The following is a 25,532-nucleotide window of genomic DNA, read 5'->3' as shown; positions in this document are numbered from 1 at the left end:
AGGCAATTTACGCCATATGCGTATGAGAGCATCCTGAAAAACTGCCACTGTCGTACAACCAGGAAGAAGGTGGGATAGCATTAACAAAGCTAACATCCCAAATCTGCAAACTTTCCCAGAAAATGATGGGGTCTTCCAGGTGGAAGATTGCAGTGGTGGTCTTTCTCTCGGTTGCCGAGATATTAATGCCGATCGAGGCAGATGAACACGAACACACGGTAAGATCATTTGAGGCCGAATAAAAATGGGTAGCCTTGTGTGTGAAAATAATGGACGTTCTGGCTTGTTAGCTAGCTGTAGTAGCTACATGATACAACCGATTAGCCTATTATTATTTTTTAACTCAGCGAGATAAGATGAATCATATCGTTGCATGTAACTAACTAGTTCATTGTTATGAGGTTAACGTTCAATGTTGATAAATAAATAATATACAATAACTAACGTTGGCGAACAAGTTAACGTAGGGGACCAAAGTTAGCTAGCTAATGTTAGCCAGTGACATCTCATTGCATACCTATGGTAGGAATATTTTGCATAACCAGTCATCCATATAATTTGGTTATGTAGCTACTTATCTAGCTAGCTTGCCAACTACATATAGAAAAATGTATCTTCTAGGAATATGCCTAGCTAGTTAACTATTGTTGGTAGTTTACTAACGTTGTCATTGCGAAGACTGCATATCCGGTTATTCAGGCGGCAGGCCTGTCTAGGTACCAGGACATCAAATGGTCAAGACAAAAGCAAATCGCCTTCCGCGTTTTAGGGTACAATTGGAAGTAAATACTTTTGCTCTTGATTTCTGACCTGTAACCTATATGGTGGTTTGATCATGCTTCAACCTAGCCAAGAATTCTCAACTTTGCAAGTTCAACCTAGCCTATTTCATAGACGCTGACTACCTTCAGCGTCTATTCATGAACGTATCTTCTGGCCGAGGGAGTGTTGTACTAGCCCCGACGCTCGGTCTGAACGTTAATACGCATCGCTTGCGGTACTGGTTTGGAAACGTAAGAGACGTGTATTTAATAGCGGTGACAAATAATTTTCATAAAAACAAAAGGTTAAATTACTACACACCTTTTTTATAGGGTTTGTGATCCCACACGGCCATATCTCCATGTTAGCGCTTGTTTACTGAAGACAGACAGAAGATAGCTAATTAATACAGGTGGTCAACTCTCTAGCTTCCTCTGAAAACTTGTGTGTAATGGGGAAGTGTAGTTTGTTGGTTGGAGGCGCACACACAGCAGTATGGATCTGTGCAAACCTGCTATACCCTACATGGCCAAACGTATGTGGACACCCTTTCAAATCTGTCCATTCGGCTGTTTCAGTCACACCTGTTGCTGACAGGTGTATAAAATCGAGCACACAGCCATGCCATCAACATGGACAAACATTAGCAGTAGAATGGCCTTACTGAAGAGCTCAGTGACTTTCAATGTGGCACTGTTCTAGGATGCCACCTTTCCTACAAGTCAGTTTGTAAAATGTATTCCCTGCTAGTGCTGCCAACTGTAAGTGCTGTTATTGTGAAGTGGAAATGCCAAGGAGTGACAACAGCTTAGCTGTAAAGTGGTAGGCCACACAAGCTCACAGAACGGGACCGCCGAGTACTGAAGCGCGTAGCCTGTAAAAATGGTCTGTCCTCGGTTGCAACACTCACGACTGAGTTCCAAACTGCCTCTGGAAGCAACGTCAACACAATAACTGTTAGGAGCTTAATGAAATGGGTTTTCATGGCTGAGCAGCTGCACACAAGCCTAATATCACCATGCACAATGCCAAGCGTCTGCTAGAGTAGTGTAAAGCTTGCTGCCATTGGACTCTGAAAACGCATGCTGTGGAGTGATGGATCACGCTTCCCCATCTGGCAGTCCGACAAATGAATCTGGCTTTGGGGGATGCTAGGAGAACGCTACCTGCCCAACTGCATAGTGCCAACTGTAAAGTTTGGAGGAGGAATAATGGTCTGGGGCTGTTTTCATAGTTTGGTCTATTCCCTTTAGTTCCAGTGAAGAGAAATCCTAATGCTACAACATACAATGACATTCTAGATGATTTTGTGCTTCAAACTTTGTGGCAACAGTTTGGGGAAGGCTTTTTCCTGTTTCAGCCTGACAATGCCCCGTGCACTGAGGTCCATACCTCACTAATGCTCTTGTTGCTGAATGGAATGTTCCAACATCTAGTGGAAAGCCTTCCCAAAAGAGTGGAGGCTGTTATAGCAGCAAGGGGGGGGACCAATTCCATATTGATGCCCATGATTTTGGAATGAGATGTTTGACGAGCAGGTGTCCACATACTTTTGGCCATGTATTTTATGTAAAAAAGAACGTAGGCCTATTGCAAGGGATTATTGACGTTTCTAAACATTAAAATAGAGCGTCGGGATTGTAGTTCACATGGTCTTACCGGTAAAAGACTGCATGGTCAATTTGACGTCTGTAGTGGCCGTACAGCATTTACGGTGATATGGCCTCTGCAGAAGTCAGGGCATTCATACTTCTTGCGCTTTGTTGTTGTCAAGGAAGTGAGTATGTTTATACGGGACCTCCCGCCCCCACCTACCATCAACCAATCATGTCAATGCAGAGCTACACAGAGCCCTCAATTGCTTCCCTCCATATGGAGCCTCCGACCACATTTTTGGATCAAGTAAAAATTGGATTTAAGCCTTGTTTATAGGTGAGAACCCTTTGCATAAGGCACAGTGCCTTGTTAATGCCTTGGGTTCTCAAGAGCAAGCTTCAACTTGGTCCTCACTGGTACCATAGCCAGTTAGCACTAGCTAGTAAGCTTTGCATCCGCACCCAGTGCAGAATGAATAGCTGGCTACACAACCAGCGCAAGCAGACATCCTTACCAATGCTGTGTTGTCAGTGTGAATGTGATCAGGTGAGATTTTACATGGATAAAGCCCCTTGTCGCTACATTGTTTTCTGCCCATGATTGTCAACTAACAAGGGTGCTTGCTCATGCTTGAGCTTTCACTCCGGCTGAAAAGACCTGTATTCAGTTCAATATACATCTCGTTGTTGATGACTCATGCCTTTATGTCGTGTGGATTGGTTTTGACATGGTGTCATTAAAACAGTAACTTTATGACTCATTGTCAATGTATTTTTGCCACCGACAGCTGCTATCCGAAAGCTTGATAGATGGAGGCTGCTTGGAATAGACTTAACATGTTGGCGGTTGTTGTTATTTGCCTGAATGCACAATTTTTATATCCTTGAATGGAATACCAAATGCCGCCATCTGAGAACTAGCAAAACAAGTAAGTTATAGCATGTTTAATGTGTTTTCTTCCCTTCTTCAGTACACAGATAAAGAGGAGGTGGTTTTATGGATGAATACAGTGGGGCCTTACCACAACAGACAAGAAACGTACAAGTACTTCTCCCTGCCCTTCTGCGTGGGCACCAAAAAGACCATTAGCCACTACCATGAGACATTAGGAGAGGCTCTGCAAGGAGTCGAGCTGGAGTTCAGTGGCCTAGACATTAAGTTCAAAGGTATACAAAAATCTACACCCACAGGCAACTGTACTACTTGAATTACTTGGACTCTGGAGTGACAAAGTCACTATTTTATCAGCATTGTTTGATTTTTGAGTAGTCAATTATATTCTTTCCTAGCATGAAGTTAGATCCAAAAGCAGCCTACACTTGCTTTATGTCTTGTAGTGTTATGTCATACTAAAATGTTTTTTTCATTTTTTTTTTCATTTTGTTCTCACAGATGAAGTCATGCAAACAACATACTGTGAAATCGAGCTGGACAAAGCCAAACGGGATGCCTTTGTATATGCCATTAAAAACCACTATTGGTACCAAATGTACATTGATGACCTACCTATCTGGGGTGAGTGATACTGCTGCACCGCCTGTTGCAACTTGTCCAGTAATTTAGTTATGGAGAATCAGTTATGCCCCTGAGGCAGTTGAAAAGATGGCATCCAAATGTTCATTCATACTTTTCTGGGCTTATCTGTTGCCTCACTGGTTGGTATGGGAAGTTGTTTGACTATGGGATGTTGTTTGACTATGACAAAGGTTATCTATGGAAAAGCTGAGTTCATTACTATTGAAAAGGTCCCAGTTTTGGAATGAGGAATGTCTTAAACATGGAGTTATTTCACATGGAATGGTGCCTACTAAGGTTGGGCGACGTGCCGATGTCTAGTTTATTTCAACTTGACTGGCACCGCAGGAGAGCTGATCGGGCAGCGACCAGCCGGGCCATGCCAGGTGGCCTTTGCTATAACCTGCATAAGCTATTTCAATAAATATGTTTTAAACAATTTACAGAATGCAAGAGAATAATGTACAGAGCTAAGCTTTTCACCAAAGCAGCGCAAAATGTCCAGTCAGAAAATGTTCGTTTTTTTCCCTCTTTGAATATTTTTACCGAACACTCCGGTGTCTTAATTATTTTAAAGCCTAAATTAGTTTTTTTCTCTCCATTTGATATGACTTCAGTTTTTATGCATGCTGGCTTTCTCCCGCCGCGCTACTTCATGATCAAACAATTCATTTATCTAATGGAGTTCAAGGCTATATCAGAAAGTTTTAAGTTGTTTTTGAATAACCTAAAAACATTAACATGTTCTGACAATGTACACTCGGCATTCCTCTCTCTCCCCCAGTAACATATTTCGAGTTTAGAAGTCAGAACCCGTCAGAACCCATCATAGGCCTAAGGTAATAATGAGAGGGGTAGAACAAACTATTGCAAGACAAAAAACAGAGCTAGTAATTTGAAAAAAACATTTCGGTAAATATTAGTCTATTAGCTATAAAGGAAATTATGCATGCATCCCTCTTCCTTGCTGTTGCAAATCAAATGACCAAAAGGCAAATCCTACTAATTCAAATAGCCTATCAAAGCATTAATACAAGTTAGTTATGAAGAGTATTTCCCAAATAGGCTAGTGTTTTAATGTCCTAAAGCTGCAGCTTTCAAATGGGAAAGTCGGTCTATAGGCCATTTTCGGCCAGCTTTATTTTGAATGACAATTATTAGACAACGAGTGAAATCGAGCAAACAATATCAAGATGGAAAAGTCCAATTGGAAGTCAAAAGAACTTACAGCTGAGCAAAGCTTATGAAAGAGTAGGCCTATTTCCATAGCCTATTATTCACAATGTAGGCTACAACCTACCTACATCGTTTAAAACAGAAGCCTTGGCCTAATAAGAGCAGAAGATGAGGCAAAAATGTCAATCATTGAATAGTTATCCAGTTCTGGGGACAGCAGCGTTGCGTGCTTTACAGCCAGGCCCTTGGTGATTTATAACCCGTCACACGACGCACTGCCAGCAATTCTCCTTGACTGCCACTTGTACAGACGCACACCTCTTTCATGCCACTGCTCCACATCACAGTGTATTGGTCGAGTACACAGCTTAGCCTATTCCTCTCCAATAAAGATTTGGCTCAAAATATATTTTGTCAAGATGCCTCTCATTGGCTAAACAGCCACACTTAAACACGGCGTATACAAAACAAGACTATGGTGAATCAGGTGACCAGGTGAAAACTATCATCCCTTATTGATATCACTTGTTAAATCTACACAATCAGTGTAGATAAAGGGGAGGGGCCCGGTTAAAGAAGAATTTTCAGGGCTTGACACAATTGAGACATGGATTGTGTATGTGTGCTATTCAGAGGGGGAATGGGCAAGACAAAATATTTAAGGCATATCGGTTTGTCCGTTTTTTCAGGTTCAACATTTTTCCCATGTGTATGAAGCATGGTCCACCACCTAAAGGATATCCAGCCAACTTAACACAACTGTGGGAAGCATTGGAGTCAACATGTGCCAGCATCTCTGTGGAATGCTTTTGACACTTTGTACAGTCCAACCCCTGACGAATTGAGGCTGGGGGGGTGCAACACAATATTAGGAAGGTGTTCCTAATGTTTGCTGTACTCGGTGTTAATGTATGCACAGGAGGTGGGGCAGATGGCCTTGCCCAAGTCTTTATAACCATGGAATAGTTCCATATTCTGAGTATGAATAAATATAGACTTTAGCCCTGGATCTGGTTACTGCATTCCACACCAAACTTGCCAAGTTGCCAGTAAATTTCTGGTGGCAGTGCACTCATCACACTAATCTCTCTCTATTCTAGGAATTGTCGGCGAGGCAGATGAAAACGGAGAGGATCATTATCTGTGGACTTACAAGAAATTGGAGATCGGCTTCAATGGCAACAGAATTGTTGATGTCAACCTGACGAGTGAAGGCAAAGTCAAGCTTGTGCCCAACACACGAATTGCAATGTCGTATTCGGTAAGTATTTGCAATTGCTTTTCAGAGATGGGAAATGGGACTGGATTTTTCAGAGCTTTTATATTGTTTTATATAAAGTAAAGTCCTCTACGTCAGCATCCAAATGTGGCTCATTTGCCAAAGGAATGATGTGAATTGTCTTTTACCACAGGTAAAGTGGAAGAAGTCAGATGTGAAGTTTGAAGACCGATTTGACAAGTATCTCGATCCATCTTTTTTCCAACACAGAGTAAGTTCAATCTTTTAAGATAAGCATTGCAATTTTGCACTGAACTGTACAGTACTCGGTGATCAACCTGTTTTTAAAGATGCGGTATGCAGAAATTGCTCCGCCATTTCCTGGCTGCTAAAATTCTAATCGTTTGCCTAATTTCAGTTTGTGACCCAAACAAGCAAGTATAGTGTAGAGAATCATTGTACCATCTAAACAAGCGGGAAGCGTGGAAATAGCATGCACAGAACATATCTACTGCTTCTTAGACTTGCTTTCAATGAGTGAAAGCTCTAATATTTCTATGTGGATTTTATCGGGTTACCCAGAAAGTTACATATTGCAGCTTTAACAATTCTGGGATTCAAGGATGTCATGTTCTAGGGATGTGCGATATTCCCTGTGGTAATAAAAAGTGTTTTCTCTAGATTCACTGGTTTTCCATCTTCAATTCCTTCATGATGGTTATCTTCTTGGTTGGCCTGGTGTCCATGATCCTGATGAGAACTCTAAGGAAGGACTATGCTAGATACAGCAAAGAGGAGGAAATGGATGACATGGTAACGTTTCATAGCCTCGGTAGCATTACTGATAGAAAATCACATTGAACATCATGCACTTAAGATTTTGCTTTATTAGTTTAGGCCCAGGGCTTCGTGTGATTTTTAGCTAGCTGTATGTCCTTTGTCTTAATGTACCCCTGGACCTTTGACGCCTCTCCCTGCTGCAGGACAGGGACCTGGGGGATGAGTATGGGTGGAAGCAGGTCCATGGAGACGTGTTCCGGCCGTCCAGCCACCCAATGATCTTCTCCTCCCTTATTGGCTCTGGATGCCAGATCTTCTCGGTCTCGTTCATCGTCATAGTCGTGGCCATGATTGAGGATCTGTACACCGAGTGAGTGATGAGCACCTCCCCGCAGATAACCTAATGGAGTGTTTCTTCGTTGCTGTCTAACGTGGGTGTGTTCACGCACACTGCGGCTTCCCATTTGTCTCTGCAGGAGAGGATCCATGCTGAGCACAGCCATCTTTGTGTATGCTGCCACCTCTCCCGTCAATGGCTATTTTGGCGGAAGTTTGTATGCAAAACAAGGAGGTATGTAAGGGTTTGTCTTAAAAATAGAAACTCCATTCCTACACATCACACCTCATCTATTACTGCACTTTGCAAGGGAAGTTTTGCACACACAATAGTGTCACATTTTCTGAACATGGAGCCTGGGTTGTCAAAACACTGTTTGTGGTACTTGGTGTAGAATGCTGCGGTTGATGCCTATTGACAAAAATGTGGCTACATTGTTAGTGTCATTATGGGTAAATAGCACATGGTGTTACAGAATCCCCCTCCTGAGGGCGCTGTGGGACTCATTTCTAGCGTGAGCATTTTCTTTCTGGAGCTGTTCGGGCTGACTCACCCATCCTCACCCTTTCTCCCCCTCACATGAGAGATCAATATCTCCTCCAGCTCATAGCTTTAGCCAATCGGACAATAAAATAATTTGGCTGGCCTTCGCTTCATGCTCGTCGCCAAACCCACTGGCTCCAGGTCATCTACAAGACCCTGCTAGGTAAAGTCCCCCCTTATCTCAGCTCACTGGTCACCATAGCAGCACCCACCTGTAGCACGCGCTCCAGCAGGTATATCTCTCTGGTCACCCCCAAAGCCAATTCTTCCTTTGGCTGTCTCTCCTTCCAGTTCTCTGCTGCCAATGACTGGAACGAACTACAAAAATCTCTGAAACTGGAAACACTTATTTTCCTCACTAGCTTTAAGCACCAGCTGTCAGAGCAGCTCACAGATCACTGCACCTGTATATAGCCCATCTATAATTTAGCCCAAACTACTACCTCTTCCCCTACTGTATTTATTTATTTTGCTCCTTTGCACCCCATTATTTCTATTTCTACTTTGCACTTTCTTCCACTACAAATCTACCATTCCAGTGTTTTACTTGCTATATTGTATTTACTTCGCCACCATGACCTTTTTTGCCTTTACCTCCCTTATCTCATCTCATTTGCTCACATTGTATATAGACTTATTTTTCTACTGTATTATTGACTGTATGTTTGTTTTACTCCATGTGTAACTCTGTATGTGTCAAACTTGCTTTGCTTTATCTTGGCCAGGTCACAATTGTACTGAGAACTTGTTCTCAACTTGCCTACCTGGTTAAATAAAGATAAAATAAAAATAGCCATGTGTCTCACCACAGTGTATGCTCTAGCCATGCAGTCTCTCCAGGTCCTGATTGGCTAGCCAGCCTGACCCATGCTCTCTAAGGGAGTAAATATTACCAGTACCTGAATGGTGTTATTTCAGTCTGAGTGTGGGTGGACATATGTGCATGGGATGTGTGAACACAGAAACCATACCCATGTTCATATTCTCTTGAGTGTGATTTAAAGTTTCTGTGTGTTAACTCTTGGGCTGCAAGATTCCCCTCTAATCAGGGGCGGTGTCAGTGAGTCACACACCAGTAAATTACATAGAGCCGTGTCGCTCTCTTTCACATGGTATGGGAGATTGTCATTCATGCATAATGTGCACCCTTATGGTAACCAATTTTATATTTGATCCTATAGGCAGACGATGGATTAAACAGATGTTTATCGGGGCCTTCCTGATCCCTGCCATGGTGTGTGGGACAGCCTTCTTCATCAACTTCATCGCCATGTACTACCATGCCTCCCGAGCCATCCCTTTTGGCACAATGGTGAGTTTAGAGCAGTGGTATTCAAAATATTAAAGACAACTGATCGTTGTATTGTATGGGACAACATACAAATGTTATTGAGAAATGTAATTAGAAAATGACAATTTTATTGAGTAAATGTATTTATTGGTTCATTTACATTTTGAAACGAGAGATGAACATGTACTAAATTGGTTATTTGTTGATATAAAAATAGTTTTTTTTAAAGGTTGTATCATTAGATGTGGGGTGGGGTCCCCAGAAATTCTGTTAATTGGTAACCAATTTATTATTAGCAATAAGGCACCTCTAGAGATTGTGGTATATGGCCAATACACCACGGCTAAGGGCTGTATCCAGGCACTCCGTTGTGCTTAAGAACAGCTCTTAGCTGTGGTATATTTAAGCAATAAGGCCCGAGGGGGTGTGGTATATGGCCAATACACCACGGCTAAGAGCTGTTCTTATGCACATTGCAGCGCGGAGTGCCTGGACACACCCCTTAGCTGTGGTATATTGGCCATATATCACAAACCCCAAGGTGCCTTATTGCTATTACAAACTGGTTACCAACGGAAAAAGAAATGTTTTGTTATACCCGTGGTATACGGTCTGATAAACCACATCTGTCAGCCAATCAGCATTCAGGGCTCGAACCACCCACATTATAATGGCCATTATGCCAACCCCCCAGGCCTTATTGCTTAAATATAGTCTGCGCTCTCATTAATCATTCTCATGGATTCTACTATTCCATGTTGTTTTCAGGTGGCTGTTTGCTGCATTTGTTTGTTTGTTATCCTGCCACTCAACCTTGTGGGGACCATTCTGGGAAGAAACCTCTCTGGCCAGCCCAACTTTCCGTGTCGAGTCAATGCAGTGCCGCGGCCAATCCCTGAGAAGAAATGGTATCTATGACTATGATCTTATTTGTACAGCACGACTCACTAAAAGCAATGCATGTGTGCCATTTTGTCATTTTACGTTCATTGGTGTTTGTTTATTAAGATCCCAGTGCTGATATGTTTGCTACTTGAGAGCCACTGTACTGTTAAGTTTATGTTCTCGTTGATACTTCAATAAAGGTCTGATTGGCCAAAGAGTCTATACCTGCTTTCCCAGGTTGAAACCAGTCCTGGATTAACAGAAGAATGAAAACAGTGCTGAGGCCTGGAGTTGCATAGCTCTGATTTGAATTGTAAACTATTGGTGACAATGTCCGTATTGTGAGTTGATTGTAAATTTATAACATTTTCCAGGTTCATGGAGCCAGCTGTCATTGTCTGTCTGGGAGGCATCCTTCCATTCGGTTCCATTTTCATTGAAATGTAAGTCCTACCTCACATTAACCTCACTACACTATAATCTAGATCAGTTGTTACCAACCGGTCGATCTCCAAGGCAATCCTTGTCTATCACCAAACATTTCTATGGAAAAACCCAACGAGTTCCTATTTTAATTATTTGTTTTTCCGATGAATGTACGGCGCTCCAGCATAAGTGGACATTAAAATATTTATTTGAGGTATCGGGGAAAGCTGTGTGCAGAGAGCATTGCTGTCTTGAAAGACTACAACTTGTCTGACACTTCCAGACGAAGCATGCAGAGAAATATATATATATATATAAATGTCTTCTGAGCAGAGGGCAAGTGAATCGAAATAATTTCTTTCTCAGTTGCAAAAGCAGCAAGGACTTTTCACAAAACTGCATTCAGCAAATGCCGGAATTGCTAGAGCTAGCTATGTACTGTCCCACGAAATTGCTAAACATAGCAAGCCATTCGCTGAGGGCGAATTCATTAAAGAATGTTTAATTGACGCTGCAGCAATACTTTGCCCCGACAAGAAAGAGCTGTTTGAAAATGTTTCCCTGTCAAGAAAAACAGTGACACGGCGTGTTGAGGACATAGCAGAGAATATGGAACAACAGGTGAAAGACAAGGTAAAGGATTTCTCCTTGGCCCTGGATGAGAGCAGTGATGCACGTGATGCGGCGCAGTTGTTGATATTCTTACGAGGCAAAACCCCAGACTATGAAATTACAGAGGAGCTTGCTTCAATGCAGTCAATGAAGACCACAACCACAGGGAAAGATTTATTGGAGGAGGTTAATAAGTGTGTGGCAAAGCTGGGACTGAGTTTTCAAAAGTTTATCCAGTGTGACCACTGATGGGTTCCCAAACTTGACAGGAAAAAACGTTGGCCTTTTTGAAAAGGACACAAGATCAAGTAGCTGAGCTGAACCCAGATCCGAAAATAATTTTCCTGTATTGCATTATTCATCAGGAGCTGCTCTATAAACGTGTTCTGAAAATGAGCCATGTTGTGGATACAGTCACTAAAGTGGTAAACTTCATAAGAGCAAAATCTTTAAACCACAGGCAGTTTGTCTCACTGTTGGCAGAGACAGAGTCGGGTCATGCAGATCCCCCCCCCCACCACACAAACGTGAGATGGCGGAGTTTGGGGAAGGTGCTTTAAAGGGTGTGGGACCTGACGTCGGAGATTGCTGAGTTTTTGCAGATGAAAGGAAAATATGTGGATTTCCCTCAACTGCAAGATGAATGGTTAGCTGATTTTTGCCTTCACCGTGGACATCATGGCCCTCATGAATGAACTGAATTCCAAACTACAAGGGAAGGGCCTTTTTGCACATCAGATGCACAGCCTTGTCAAAGACTTCAAGAGAAAATGACTCCTGACCAGCCATGTAGAAGCCAACAATCTCACCCACCTTCCGACACTACTAGTCTGTTCCCTATCAGATGACCAGTGGGGGAAGTGCTGCGTGCTTTGAACGGTGTGAGAATCGTTTTGAGGATTTCAAAGTGTTGGAAAATGACATGCTGTTGGTTTCCTCTCCTTTCACCTTCAGTGTGGATAATGCTCCCACTGACCTGCAACTTGAGCTTACCGATCTTCAGTCTGACTCCGTGATTGTTTTGAATAGTTCTCCAATGTCACTGACGAGATTCTATGCATCTCTCGATGAACAACACTTTCCAAAGATTAGGAGTCATGCTCAGAAGATGTACCAGAAACTATACCTGACTTCACTCCTCAAACTGATTTAATGTAATGTTGAGCTCTCTTTCTTGTGTTTTTGTGCATACCCGTTAACAAGAGTTCTGTCCGTGGTGCTGAATGCAGTGTACTTTTCCCTCCGTGTAGTTCATTGCATGTTTAATAATGAAAATACCTACCAAAAGGAGAACATGGATGTGGTTTATTTCTGTGCATGTTAAAGTAGAGTAAGTAGCATATCTGGATGTGATTTACAATAGATGTATCTGTCAACACAGTCATACACATGATGTATGATTCTGGCTCTTAATGGCAAAAATATATTATAATGTTGCCCATATTGGAAAATAATTTCCCAGTCCTCGTGTAGGCTATATTACATGGATTTATTAGACTTTTTAAAATGTAGAGGTTCCAAAGGTCTGCATCAGTTGCTTGTAGGCTATGTGTGGAAGCCAGGAGATGCTAAATGTGTTTGTTAATTAATGGTCAATTACTGTGAGACTGGCAGTTATTTGCATGACAATCACGGCTGATGGAATTTCCTGACCGCCACAGCCCTAGGTGGAACTCCGCCTACCCGGCAGGCCCAGAGCGCAAATCAAGTGCACTACAGGCCTAACGCTGGTCAATCAGATACCTCAGATCACTGTGTCTGCACAGTTATTTTTCACTATATTGGATCACTCCAATATATTGGCCACGGAGTGATACAGCCAAGGTGAGGATTTATAGATTTACTTCCGTGTACACCTGTGTCGCGGCTGGGGCCTGCCCCTATATATGGACCCCATGGCACGTTCTCTTTCATTTTCTCGGCGGACGTCCGTATTGTTTGAGGTACAAACTTTTGAAGTTCGCTTGCTAAGTGTAATATCTTGCGTGGAAGTATACTCACTGGCTGTTTGCAGCCTGGAGCAGCTGGCCACATGGCCAGCCCCTCTTGAGTGCTCCACGTGGTTGATCTGTATCTTCCGCTTGTGGTTTGTCGTGCTTGTGTTTCGTTAGCGTTACACTACGACTCCGTGTGCATCCTTTATATATTGGTGGCTCTTGCTGCCACAAACTGTATTTACCTTACACAACGACTGGCTTGTTCTGTGTGTGTTGTGAATTGCTTAACACGCTACGGCGCGGGTTCTCTGCTAATTACTCAACAAGGTTTTTTTTTTCTTGTTCTTTCCCCTGCAGAATGTAAGAGTATCGTGGTGGGCTTCCACTACATTTTACATTTTAGTCATTTAGCAGACACTCTTATCCAGAGCGACTTACAGTAGAGTGCATACATTTTATAACATTTTTTTTTTTTAAATACTGGCCCCCGTGGGAATCGAACCCACAACCCTGGCGTTGCAAGCGCCATGCTCTACCAACTGAGTTACAGTGGGACATTAACTACATTGAGACATTAACTTTGGAGTTCCTTAATGGAGTTACTCCATATGGTGCAGTTTTTACTGCTTGGATATTAAACCAGCTAGGTAATATTGCAGTTGGTGTGTAAAAAAAAACAAAAAAAAAAAACAGCTGTTTTTCCCCACACGTGTCTTCCCTGTTTTTGTAGTGGTACTGGGTAATTTATCCCTCACCGGGTTCCTATTCCTCCAAGCGGGTCACGACCCCTGCTCTCCCAGGGCGCCCGACCCCTGCTCTCGCAGGGCGCCCGACCCCTGCTCTCGCAGGGCGACCGACCCCAGGGCGACCGACCCCTGCTCTCGCAGGGCGACCGACCCCTGCTGGCCTGGCTGAGCTTATGGCTTCCCTTTGCGACAGGTGTGATGGTGGCATACCTCGTCTATGCACTACCTGGGTTTGAGCAACGCGGGGAGGGCGGTGGAGCGCCCTACTGGATGCCTGTTTGTGTGGTGTTCTCAGAACGCCTGCGCCTGGCGTGATTGGAGTCCATGTGTGAGTGGGTCGGCCGGCCTCAGGCTGGGGACGAGCTCCCTCCCTCAGGAGTGGTGCGCCAGCAAGCTGTTAGTCCCTCTACTGGGCCCAGTATCCCTCCCCGGAAGCGTGGCCGGCGCCACCGCAGGCAGAGCCCATCGGCTGCCAGTCCTGGACGGGGGCAGGAGTTGGACCGCTGGGACCACCTTGAACGGCGGGTGCATGCCCTGCGTCAGGAGGTTGATAGCTGTTCCCTGTTGGCCAGTAACTGGCTGTTCCTGGGGGACGATGCTGGCACTGTTCACCACCGTGAGCGGGGCTGACAGGCCATCCAAAGCCGGCGGTGGGGCTTCATCGCCCCCAGCGGCTCGAGAGGCTATGAGGGGCCTACTCACTCGGGTAGCCACTGCACTGGGCATCAAACAGGTGGACAGTGATGACTCTCCATCTGTCCCCATCTCTGCTGAGTTCCGCGAGGCCTTGCAGGAGAGCTGGGCCTCTGCCAGGGTGCGCGTCTGACTCAAAGCAGAGATTGGACCATGGAGTTACGTGGCGGGCGCAGAGTCACTCAGCCTCGGAGTATCCGACCATGGACACCATGATAGCTGCCATGGTCTTCCCGGACCGGGAGATTATATGGCGGACCCGCGACTGAAGCCGGGACCCCCCCCCCCGAGTATTTGATGCGGACTTGAAAGCCACATATGGGTCCCTCTGCTCTCTTGGCCACCTTACCAGGCCTTTCTGCAGACTGTTTCCCCGGCTGCAGGGGGGCACAGAGGAGCTCCTCCGGGGAAGCGATGGCGGTGTCTCGCCTGCTTTCCCTGCTCCAGAGGTGGTTACCTCCCGGCGCCATCTCTGGCTGGCCCAATCCCATCTGCCAGCTGCTCTTCAGAGCACATTTGCCACTCTCCCCATCACCCCAGGGCTGACATTTGGCACAGGGGTTAATGACATTCTGGAGCAGACCGATAAGGTTTGTAGGGACTGTGAGACCCTGAGACTGTTCATGCCGCCGCCCGGGTCCAAGGCAGACGGACCGTCGCCACCCACCTGCACTTGAACAACAGTGGGGTCCCTCTCCTGCCCCATCGCCTCATGGGGATGTGCCTGGGGTGCCAGAGGAAAGGCGTGCCTCAGCAGCCCCCCCCCCCCCTCAAAGAAAACCCTGCGTCTGGAGATCGTCTCACTACTGGACAAGGGTGCCATCCGCAGGATCGAGAGTTTAGAACGTCTAGGTGGGTTCTACTCCACTTATTTTGTGGTTCCAAAAAGAGACGGAAGGTCCTCTGCAACCTCGATGGGTACTTAAAGGTAGAGGTTCCAAATGCTGTCCCCAGCCCGTGTGTTGCAGGCCGTGTCCAGGGACCAGTGGTTTGTGACGCTGGACCTGAGGGATGCGTATTTCCATTCACCCAGCTCATTGCCAGTACCTCCAATTTGCTTTCGAACGGAGGGCTTACGAATTCATGGTTCTTTCCTTTTGGCATCTCCTTGGCACCCCGCACTTTCACAAAGAGCATGGACGCTGTCCTGACACCACTCACGTCCCGAGGGTTGTTGATCCCCAATTACCTGGACGATTGGCTGATTTGAGCCCCAACCAGGACCCAGGTCCTGTCAGACAGAGACATGCTCCTGACCCACATCGGCGGCCTGGGCATTACTATAAACGATGAGAAGAGTCGTCTGACGCCAACCCAGAGGGTGGCCTTCATTGGCATGGAACTGAACTCAGTCCTCATGAGAGCATGCCTGCCCACCGGAAGGGTTCAGGCGATCTTATCTTGCCTCGACCACTTTCGGCTGGGGCGGATGGTATCCGTCCTAACCTGCCAACGCCTGTTGGGCTTGCTGACAGCGGCCTCGTTGTTGATTCCCCTGGGCCTGCTCCATCTCCGGCCTCTTCAACGGTTGTTCAACTCCCACTGGCTGCACCCGAAGCGCTGAGGTGGTGCTGTCACTCCTTTCTCTCAAGCGGGGTGGAGATGCTGAGGATGTGCTGCCGGGAGCTAGTCGGCACAGATGCCTCCCAGTTCGGTGTGACCAAGGGCAGGTCGGCCAGCAGCTGTTGGCTACCCCCTTTGGAGCGGCAGGCACATCAATACACTAGAGCCCCGAGCTGTACTGCTGGCCCAAAAGTATTTCCTTCCACATCTGAAGGGAAGATATGTCCTGGTGAGAACGGAATACACCACAGTGGTGGCTTACATCAACCATCAGGGTGGACTGCGGTCGCACCGCCTCCATCTTATGGCACGGGAGCTCCTTCTCTGGGCTCAGGGATGTCTAGCGTCTCTACGCGCAGCACACTTATCTGACATCCTGAATGTGGCAGTAGATATGCTCTCAAGGGAGGGCCCGCCACCTTGGGACTGGAGCCTACATCCCCAGGTGGTGCAGCACCTGTAGGACAAGTTCGGGAGGGTGCAGATGGACCTGTTTTGCCTCCATAGACAATGCGCACTGCCCCCTGTGGTGCTCCATGTTAGCGACACCAGGGCCTCTGGGCTTGGATGCTCTGGCTCACAATTGGCCAGGGCTAGAGCTTTACGCATTCCCCCTGATCCAGGCTGTGCTGGACAGGACCAGGTTGGCAGAGTGTTGTCTGCTTCTGGTAACCCCATACTGGCCCAGACGACCCTGGTTCAGCCTTCTCCTATTGCTGTTGTCTGGGACACCTTGGCAACTTCCCCTGAGACTGGACCTGCTGTCTCAGGCCGGGGGAACTATGGCATCCGAGGCAGCACCGCCTCAGTCTGTGGGCTTGGCTATTGAACGGCACCAATGGTCCATGTTAGGACCACAGGAGAGTGTAATGAACACTGACCGTGTCCACTCCACATAGGCAGCCAGTGCCCTCACAGGGCACAGTATGCCACAGGGTGGTAAGCAGACAGGATAAAAGGGATGTTTACATGCCTGTCTGACAGAACCTTCGGGAGGAATGAAGGGTTGGGGCGGAGAGATATGGACCCCGGGGGAGGACTATCCGGTAGCACTCAGAACTTACCAAAAGAGCATGGAGCTCACCTACCCTCTTCATGGAAGTAATCGCTACCAAGAAAGCAACCTTCATAGAGAGGTGTACTGGTATTGAGGTTGTGCCCGAGTCATGCGGGATGCAGTATGTCCTCCAATACCTGCAGTCTCGCTTGGATGAGGGCTTGACAGCCTCCACATCGAGAGGGTATTTGGCTGCTATATCTGCCTGTCATGTGGGGTGGATGGACAGGCCAGTGGGGTGCCATCTCTTGGTCTCCAGGTTTATGAAGGGGGTTCGTTGCCTACGTCCAGCTAGGACCTGCTCAATGGCAAGCTGGGATCTGGATGTGGTCTTGGCAGCTTTGGCAAAGCAGCCTTTCGAACTGTTGGAGTCTGCCTCTCTGAAACACCTCTCTATGAAGGTTGCTTTCTTGGTAGCGATTACTTCCATGAAGAGGGTAGGTGAGCTCCATGCTCTTTTGGTAAGTTCTGAGTGCTACCGGATAGTCCTCCCCCGGGGTCCATATCTCTCCGCCCCAACCCTTCATTCCTCCCGAAGGTTCTGTCAGACAGGCATGTAAACATCCCTTTTATCCTGTCTGCTTACCACCCTGTGGCATACTGTGCCCTGTGAGGGCACTGGCTGCCTATGTGGAGTGGACACGGTCAGTGAGAACAACAGACCAGCTCTTTGTCTGCTATGGTGAGAGCCCAGCCCCCAGGACTATCAAAGCAGAGGCTCTCTCACTGGATCGTGGAAACGATTACGACAGCATACCGCCTGGCTGGGATCTGTGGTGGCACATTCAACACGAGGTGTGGCTGCATCCTGGGCTCTACTGAGAGGGAGAAGTGCCCCTCGCTGATATCTATGCTGCGGCCAGCTGGGCTTCCTCTTGCACCTTTGCTAGGTACTATCGGGTGAATGTGGCACCTTCCGGGGACTGGGCCGGGACCATCCTTCTACATTGATGGCCCCTGCGTCGCGGTCTCGCGCTGGGACTTCGCCGCTGGCTGCCCAGGTCCCTCTAGCACTGACTAATCTGGTACGGGTATACCAATATATTGGAGTGATCCAATATAGTGAAACATAACGAAGGTTATGTGAGCTATTTGGATCACTCCAATCCTCTACGGCGCTAGAGGCGCCTCAAAAATGATGTAGAGAACGTGTGTCGCGGCCATGGGGTCTTTATAGCCGTGACACAGGTGTACAAGGGAGTAAATCTGTAAGTCCTCACCTCGGATGTATCCCTCCGCCACAAAGTGATCCAAATAGCTCACATAACCGTGGTTACATACGTAACCTTCGTTTCCTTGCACCATAGACTGCACTCACAGCAAAGTTTATGTAAAATTTCAAGACTTTGAAACCATGACTAGAGAGAGAGATTGAACAAATACATACTTTGGAGTAAGTTCATGTTTAAGTTGTTGTTCGTCACTGTCAACACCTCTTCAACATTTATTTTTTTTAGAAGCCATAAAATGCACGTTCTTCCTACTTCCACTCACTAGTGATGGTTAGTTTACGAATGAACGGCTCTTTTTGAACTGATCTTTTTGGTGAAAGTCCCAAAAAGTCGGAACCGAATCGCATTGTTGAAAGACGTTCATTTGGCTCCCTGATTTGCATACAGCTACTACTGCGTTGAGGTCAAAACAAGTTTTTTTTTGCAGATGATTTACAAAATAATTCTCTAGAGAGTGAATCCTCACTGCGCATAAACAGTGGAGAGAGTGTTTTTTAAATCTGGCAACAACAAAAAATATAATTTGGCCAGGTAAAAATGTATTTGAATGCACATTTCACGATGTGACATAATGGTAGCCTACTTTTTGGGCTTTAGAGGATTTGCCCTTTTTTATTTTATGCTTCTATGATGATATTTTTGTAACACCGGTAGATGGTGTCCTTCACCAACGATGAAGGCAGGCGAGAGTAACAGAACTGTGGGAAAACCGTGCTGGACAGGTGGGGGACGCTGGCTGCCGGTTGCCCCGATAGCACAGCAGGCGAGAGGCTAGGACGACGACACCCTGTGCTAGCTAACGACACGGTGTGCAAGCTTGCTAATTAGCTAGCACACGGTGTCGGTCCTGCCTGCTGTGTACCGGATAAAACCGTGCCCAACAGGCGGAACACTGGCTGCCGGTTGGCCCGATAGCACAGCAGAGAGAAGGCTAGGGCGGCACCGTGTGCTAGCTAGCTTGCTAGTTAGCGATCACACATTGTCACTCCCGCCTGCTGTGATCCAGAGTCCTCTTAAGTTCTAGCTGTCTAAGCTAGCACATAGTGTATTTTGCTCCCACCTGTTGAACACCTGCCCTCACCGTTAACAGAACTGCGGGAACACTGCCTGACAGGCGGGGGTGAAGGACACTTTACCGTTGTATGGCTAGCTAGCTACCGTTGTGTCGCCCCTTCTGTCGGGTTTATCGGCGGCTTCAACGTTATTGTGCATTAACGTCACCTGCTTTACTGGAGAGCTCCCACCAGTCCCAACTTAAAAATGGACCAATAGAAGTATAAAGAGGGATTCCTGCAAATGCAGGAATGCCCTGAATTGCTGGCCGCAATTTCACCCTTGAGGGACGGTGAGTTGGGTGAGAGGCAGCCTCACTGCTCACTAACTGCTGCTCCCTCCCCTCAGACTGATCATCAGATGCAGGCCATCAGTCCAGTAAAACAAAGCACTCACTCACCTGTGCCTCACAAGCAATACAACCAGTGTGATCATATACCTACAATTTTGAAATGTAATTTCAAAATGGTCTGTGAAGAACAACATTGGCAGGGCAATTCAAGCATAGCCAATATGCGGTGATAATGTATTGGGCTTATGGACTTGCACAAACCTCATTGCTACAGAACTGTTTTTAATTGGTTAATGTTGCATAGGTTTACGTTTTAAGTCATGTTTGAATTGTTTTTAAATCGGAGGGGTAGATCTCTGCTTGCATTTTCTGAGTCAAGATTACTTGAGTCAAAAGGTTGGTGACCACTGAGTGCATTTGAACCACTTAACTTTATCCACATTGTTATGTTACAGCCTTATTCTAAAATTGAGGATTTTTTATTATTTTAATCAATCTACACACACTACCCCGTAATGACAAAGCGAGAACAGGTTTAGACATTTTTGCAACCAAAAAAGTATTCAGACACTTTGCTAAGAGACTTTGAAATGTAGCTCCGGTGCATCCGGTTTCTGTTGATCATCCTTGATATTTTTCTACAACTTGATTGGAGTCCACCTGTGGTAAATTCCTATTGATTGGACATGATTTGGAAAGGCGCACACACACCTGTCTATGTAAGGTCCCACAGTTGACAGTGCATGTCAGAGCAAAAACCAAGCCATGATGTTGAAGGAATTGTCCGTAGAGCTCCGAGACAGGATTGCGCCAAGGCACAAATCTAGGGAAGTGTACCAAAACATTTCTGCGGCATTGAAGATCCCCAAGAACACAGTGACCTCCATTCTTAAATGGAAGAATTTTGGACTCACCAAGACTCTTCCTAGAGCTGGCTGCCTGGCCAAACTGAACAATCGGGGAGAAGGGCCTTGGTCAGGGAGGTGACCAAGAACCCAATGGTCACTCTGACAGCGCTCGTTGTCCTTCTGGAATGTTTTCCCATCTCTGCAGCACTCCACCAATCAGGCCTTTATGGTAATGGCCAGACGGAAGCCACTCCTCAGTAAAAGGTACGTGACAGCCTGCTTGGAGGTTGCCAAAAGGCACCTAAAAGACTCTGACCATAAGAAACAAGATTCTCTGGTCTGATGAAACCAAGATTGAACTTGGGTCTGAATGCCAAACGTCAGGTTTGGAGGAACCTGGCACAATTAGTCAAGATCAAGGGAAAGTAGAGATCCTTGATGAAAAACTCCAGAGCGCTCAGGATCTTAGACTGGGTTGAAGGTTTACCTTCCAACAACACAACACAGGAGTGGCTTCGGGACAAGTCTCTGAATGTCCTCGAGTGGCCCAGCCAGAGCCTGGACTTGAACCCAATCAAACATCTCTGAAGAGAACTGAAAATAGCTGTGCAGCCAACCTGACTGAGCTTGAGAGGTTCTGCTGAGAAGAATGGGATAAAGTCCCCAAATACAGGTGTGCCGAGCTTGTCGTGTCGTACCTAAGACGACTTGAGGCTGTAATCGCTGCCAATGGTGCTTCAAAGTGCCGAGTAAAGGGTCTGAATACTTATGTAAATGAAAGATTTGTTTATTTTGTATACATTTCTAAACGTGTTTTTGCTTTGTCATTATGGGGTATTGTTGATTTGATGACGGGGGGGGGGGACAATTACATTTTAAAATAAGGCTAACGTAACAAAGTGGAAAGTCTAGGGGTCTGAATACTTTCCGACTGCACTGGATATCAGCATTTAGCAGGTCGATAATTCACCAAATAAGACCTGTGCGTAAGACCATTGTTTGCTTATTTTCCAGGTACTTCATTTTCACATCATTTTGGGCCTACAAGATCTACTACGTGTACGGGTTCATGATGCTGGTCCTGGTTATCCTCTGCATTGTCACTGTGTGTGTCACCATTGTCTGTACTTACTTCCTCCTCAATGCTGAGGACTACAGATGGTGAGTGAAAGATAACCAGCAATGTATTTACTTGAATCATGTAATCGTAGAGACATTAAATTAATTCATTACATTAATTAAATGAGGGACCTTGTACACCACTGTGTGATTAGGCCTAAGTAAGTATATAATTACATGGCTAGCTTTAAAACTATTAAAAAGCATGAGCTGATGCACACCCCAAAATGTTAGGTGCTGACTAACGGGATGGTTAACTTTGTAAAAAGAAAGTCGCATACTAAATTGACTTCCTAGATGCCCAACAATTTAATGGATATTAAACATGGCTAGCTTTAGGACTATAACACAGCTAAATTCAGGAAGAAACCTTAACACCAGAGTTACTGTAACACAGTAATAGTCAGCCTGAGGATGTTGCATCTGTGCTTTTCAATTAAATTCTTTCTTTTTTCTCCACTCAGGCAATGGACAAGCTTTCTCTCTGCTGCATCCACTGCAGTTTATGTTTACATGTACTCCTTTTACTACTATTTCTTCAAAACAAAGTGAGTTCCAAAATCCATTTTCTTATTTAAAACACATTTGTACACAACTGAAGTAAATAATCTGTTGACCGTAAAGACTAGCCCCAGTGCATTCTGTCATAGATAAGGGAAGGTTGTTATTCGTTTACTAAAAATGAATACAAGTATTAAAAAATGTACAAATGCAATTTAATTGTTTTACCTTTTGGGGCCCTCACCAGTTTGCATCGAATAGGGGGGACCCCCATTGATTTTGTTAGTCACTTTCACTCGTATCATTAAAATTTGCAAACATTTCTCTCCACGGTGTACTGAAACTTCGGTACTTTTCCGATACAAAAAAAACGGTTCAGTACTTCTTTCAAATGTGCCACACGTGATTGACAGGATCAAATCTATCACCGCAGCCCCTTTATAGCGTGAAGAGCATAGTGCTTGCTCCACCTACTCACTCATTGTTAGAGCTGTCTGGGCTTAATTAGCTCCCCAGTCCTCACTCATGCTGCACAGAAGTTTACACAATTGAATAATGCAACACGGCATGTAGAAATGTTGAAACTGTTAGCACAACATTGTCTATACACGCTAGAACAATTTTACAATGCAAGAGAAAACCGATGGCGTCCAGCTTTCAATTGTAGGCTAACTTTCAACTGAATTCACTACCCTAGTACTTTGTTTGTGATATGCAAACCATAACGCAAAAATGCTGATTTCAAAGCTGACTAATCATACTATTAATTCACTTCATCTCCCTCGCCACCAAAAACAAATTAACTTGTTCGTCTTCCTTTGCTTCCTGTCTAGATTCCATAACCACAAAGTCAGTTTCTACAGCCACATTCTGCCTCACGAATAATATCATTAATTTCTTAGACGGCACACACATTTTGAAAAGAGATTGCTTGTTCTATGCAAATGTTGTTGATCATTACAATAAAATGATATATTCTAGCAGTTGCCAATAAAAATGTGTCCTAAATGGAAGGTTCTCATCTATAGCCCCATAAAATCAGCTAAAACAAGCTGAAAAATTCAATGCATGCATATACTGCTATTGAATAATATGCATTCGCCTATATTGTGAATAGACCAAGGCTAAATCTTGGTTTATCCAGTTTATCAAGAGATTTCCCATTCAAATGATTACTGCTTTGTAGTTAGATTGTATTTACTAAAGTAAAATGTATTGTATAATTGGTGAATATGTGGCTGTCATTAATGGACAACATTTTTCAGATGTAATTATATTTTTCTCAGATGCCCAACGATTGAACAGCGCAGTAGCTTAGTTTGTCTAGAACATGTGCCATTCTGTGACTTTGACTAATACATGTTTTTTTGTGGTATTGAGTATTGTGATACTAAACCTGGTATCGAAGTTAAAATTCTGGTATCGTGACACTAGTGTCTTCCTGTGTATTACTTCTGCTGACCAGTGGTGTAAAGTACTAAAGTTGTTTTTTGGGGTATCTGTACTATTTTTGTATTTTTATACTTCACTACATTCTTAAAGAAAATAATACTTTTTACTGCATTGTTCCTGATACCTGTTACATTTTGACAGGAAAATTGTCTAATTCACATACTTATCAAGAGAACATCCCTGGTCATCCCTACTGCCTCTGATCTGGCAGACTCACTAAACACACATGCTTCGTTTGTAAATTGTCTGAGTGTTGGAGTGTGCCCCTGGTTATCCGTCAATTTAAAAAAATGCTGTTTGAACTTTTACTTTTGATACTTATGTATATTTAAAACCAAATGCTTTTAGACTTGAGTAGTATAATACTCGGTGACTTTTACTTGAGTGATTTTCTATTAAGGTATCTTTACTTTTACTCAAGTATGACAATTGAGTACTGCCTGCTGCTACCACTGCCTGCTGCTACCACTGCCTGCTGACAGTTGTTTTGTCCCACTCCGTTTCAGGATGTATGGTCTGTTCCAGACGTCCTTTTACTTTGGCTACATGGCAGTATTCAGTACGTCTCTCGGAATCATGTGTGGTAGGTTCAACTTCTCTGTTCACAGCATCTGTTTTTGATCAAAGTATTGTGACTGTTACTTCGTAAACACATCTTTTTTTAAATTCTCAACGAGTGCAAAGCTTGTGTGGTTATTGATGCAATGACACTCTTGTAATATCTTTCTTTTGTAGGAGCCGTTGGGTATGTGGGAACAAGTGCCTTCGTGAGGAAGATCTACACAAATGTGAAAATTGACTAGGACAGTCGCAAGCAGCAACAAGGGATCCAAGGATCAGCTGAAGCTCTCCCCAACAGAAGCGGGCACAAGTCGTTTCATTTGCAAAAAGAGATTGTGGTATCTCAATTTGTACAAATGTAGTTTTTCCCATTTCTGAATTAATTTCAATGTTGCAAAAGAGTGTACTAGAGCAAAAAAACTGCAGGAAAAAGAAAACATTAACATCGGTTCTGTTTTTATCAATTGCTTTCAATCAATGTTCTGAAGCAGATGTTCTTCAAAACGTAACATGGCTTCCCCTTTCCAATCCAGTCCCACCCGCCACCAGAGAACATAAAGATCTTTATTGATGGAATAGTCTAGCTCTCTTCAGTGAAGAGGCCATATTGAAAGCCTTTGTTCTATTGTATTAGAATATTGAAGAGTTGGGTTTGTTCATGCTCTGACCTGATTCTATTTTGTATTCCTGAGTCACTCTGGATGAAATATTATTTTATTCTGGCTTCTACATTCAATTTTTACCAGCTACACTAGACAATTTTCACATTCAATAACTGGATGTTATACTAACTTATCTGAGTTGGAGCCATTCCCATATTTGGACAATTCTCTAATTTCCAAATGCAGTAGTTTTACAACCAGCCACCCAAGAAATTAGTTTGCTGTACATATGGAGGAAAAAAACTTTCAGGAAAGGAAGGTGTGATCAACAGTTGGTTTTGAGTTACGTTTTAAATGGATGTTTGATGTGATCCAATTTCCTGTTTAGGCTGTTTTCATAATGGTAGGGTTTGAATGAAGACAACTTGTGAAAGATAATATGGATGGGGGAAAAGTGTATATAACCTTAATGTAACTTTAGATGTAGATCCCAAATGTATTTTGGTTGTACAGATTTACTACAGTTTTTTTTTTTTTTTTTTTTACAAATGATTCAGTTATAAGCAAAAATATATTTTGTTTTGTCTCTTGGGTTTGGTGCTTGGGGTGGCGCTGTTACATCTTGCCTGAAATTGCATGACGTTTCCATCAAACCATATGCTCATCAAATTCAGCTTTTTTTGGCAGTTTCTCACTTTCCCTGGTTGTAGCAATAATAAAAAATAAAAAAAGTT

General features: G+C 44.6%; 1 protein-coding gene across 1 annotated transcript; it reads left to right on the top strand.

Moving 5' to 3' along the window:
* Positions 1-27: 27 nt before the first annotated feature.
* tm9sf3 (transmembrane 9 superfamily member 3) lies at positions 28-25,532 on the top strand. The gene is made up of 15 exons (XM_029698026.1): positions 28-218; positions 3,329-3,524; positions 3,751-3,873; positions 6,150-6,310; positions 6,462-6,539; positions 6,950-7,081; positions 7,252-7,418; positions 7,525-7,619; positions 9,110-9,240; positions 9,988-10,127; positions 10,479-10,547; positions 21,578-21,724; positions 22,147-22,230; positions 24,142-24,218; positions 24,371-25,532. Exons 1-15 carry the CDS (start codon positions 123-125, stop codon positions 24,436-24,438), a joined length of 1,764 nt encoding a protein of 587 aa, XP_029553886.1. The 5' UTR covers positions 28-122; the 3' UTR covers positions 24,439-25,532.

This window comes from Salmo trutta, chromosome 18 (genome assembly GCF_901001165.1).
Source record: "Salmo trutta chromosome 18, fSalTru1.1, whole genome shotgun sequence".
In the NCBI taxonomy this organism is placed as follows: domain Eukaryota; kingdom Metazoa; phylum Chordata; class Actinopteri; order Salmoniformes; family Salmonidae; genus Salmo; species Salmo trutta.
Note: the sequence above shows the minus strand (reverse complement) of the source record. Positions and strands in the feature narration are given on the sequence as shown.

Coding starts and splice junctions, on each gene's coding strand:
- tm9sf3 (XM_029698026.1), top strand. CDS start 123: ATGATGGGGTCTTCCAGGTGGAAGATTGCAGTGGTGGTCTTTCTCTCG. Junction 10,548..21,577: donor GGTTCCATTTTCATTGAAAT/GTAAGTCCTACC, acceptor CTTATTTTCCAG/GTACTTCATTTTCACATCAT. Junction 24,219..24,370: donor GTCTCTCGGAATCATGTGTG/GTAGGTTCAACT, acceptor TTTCTTTTGTAG/GAGCCGTTGGGTATGTGGGA.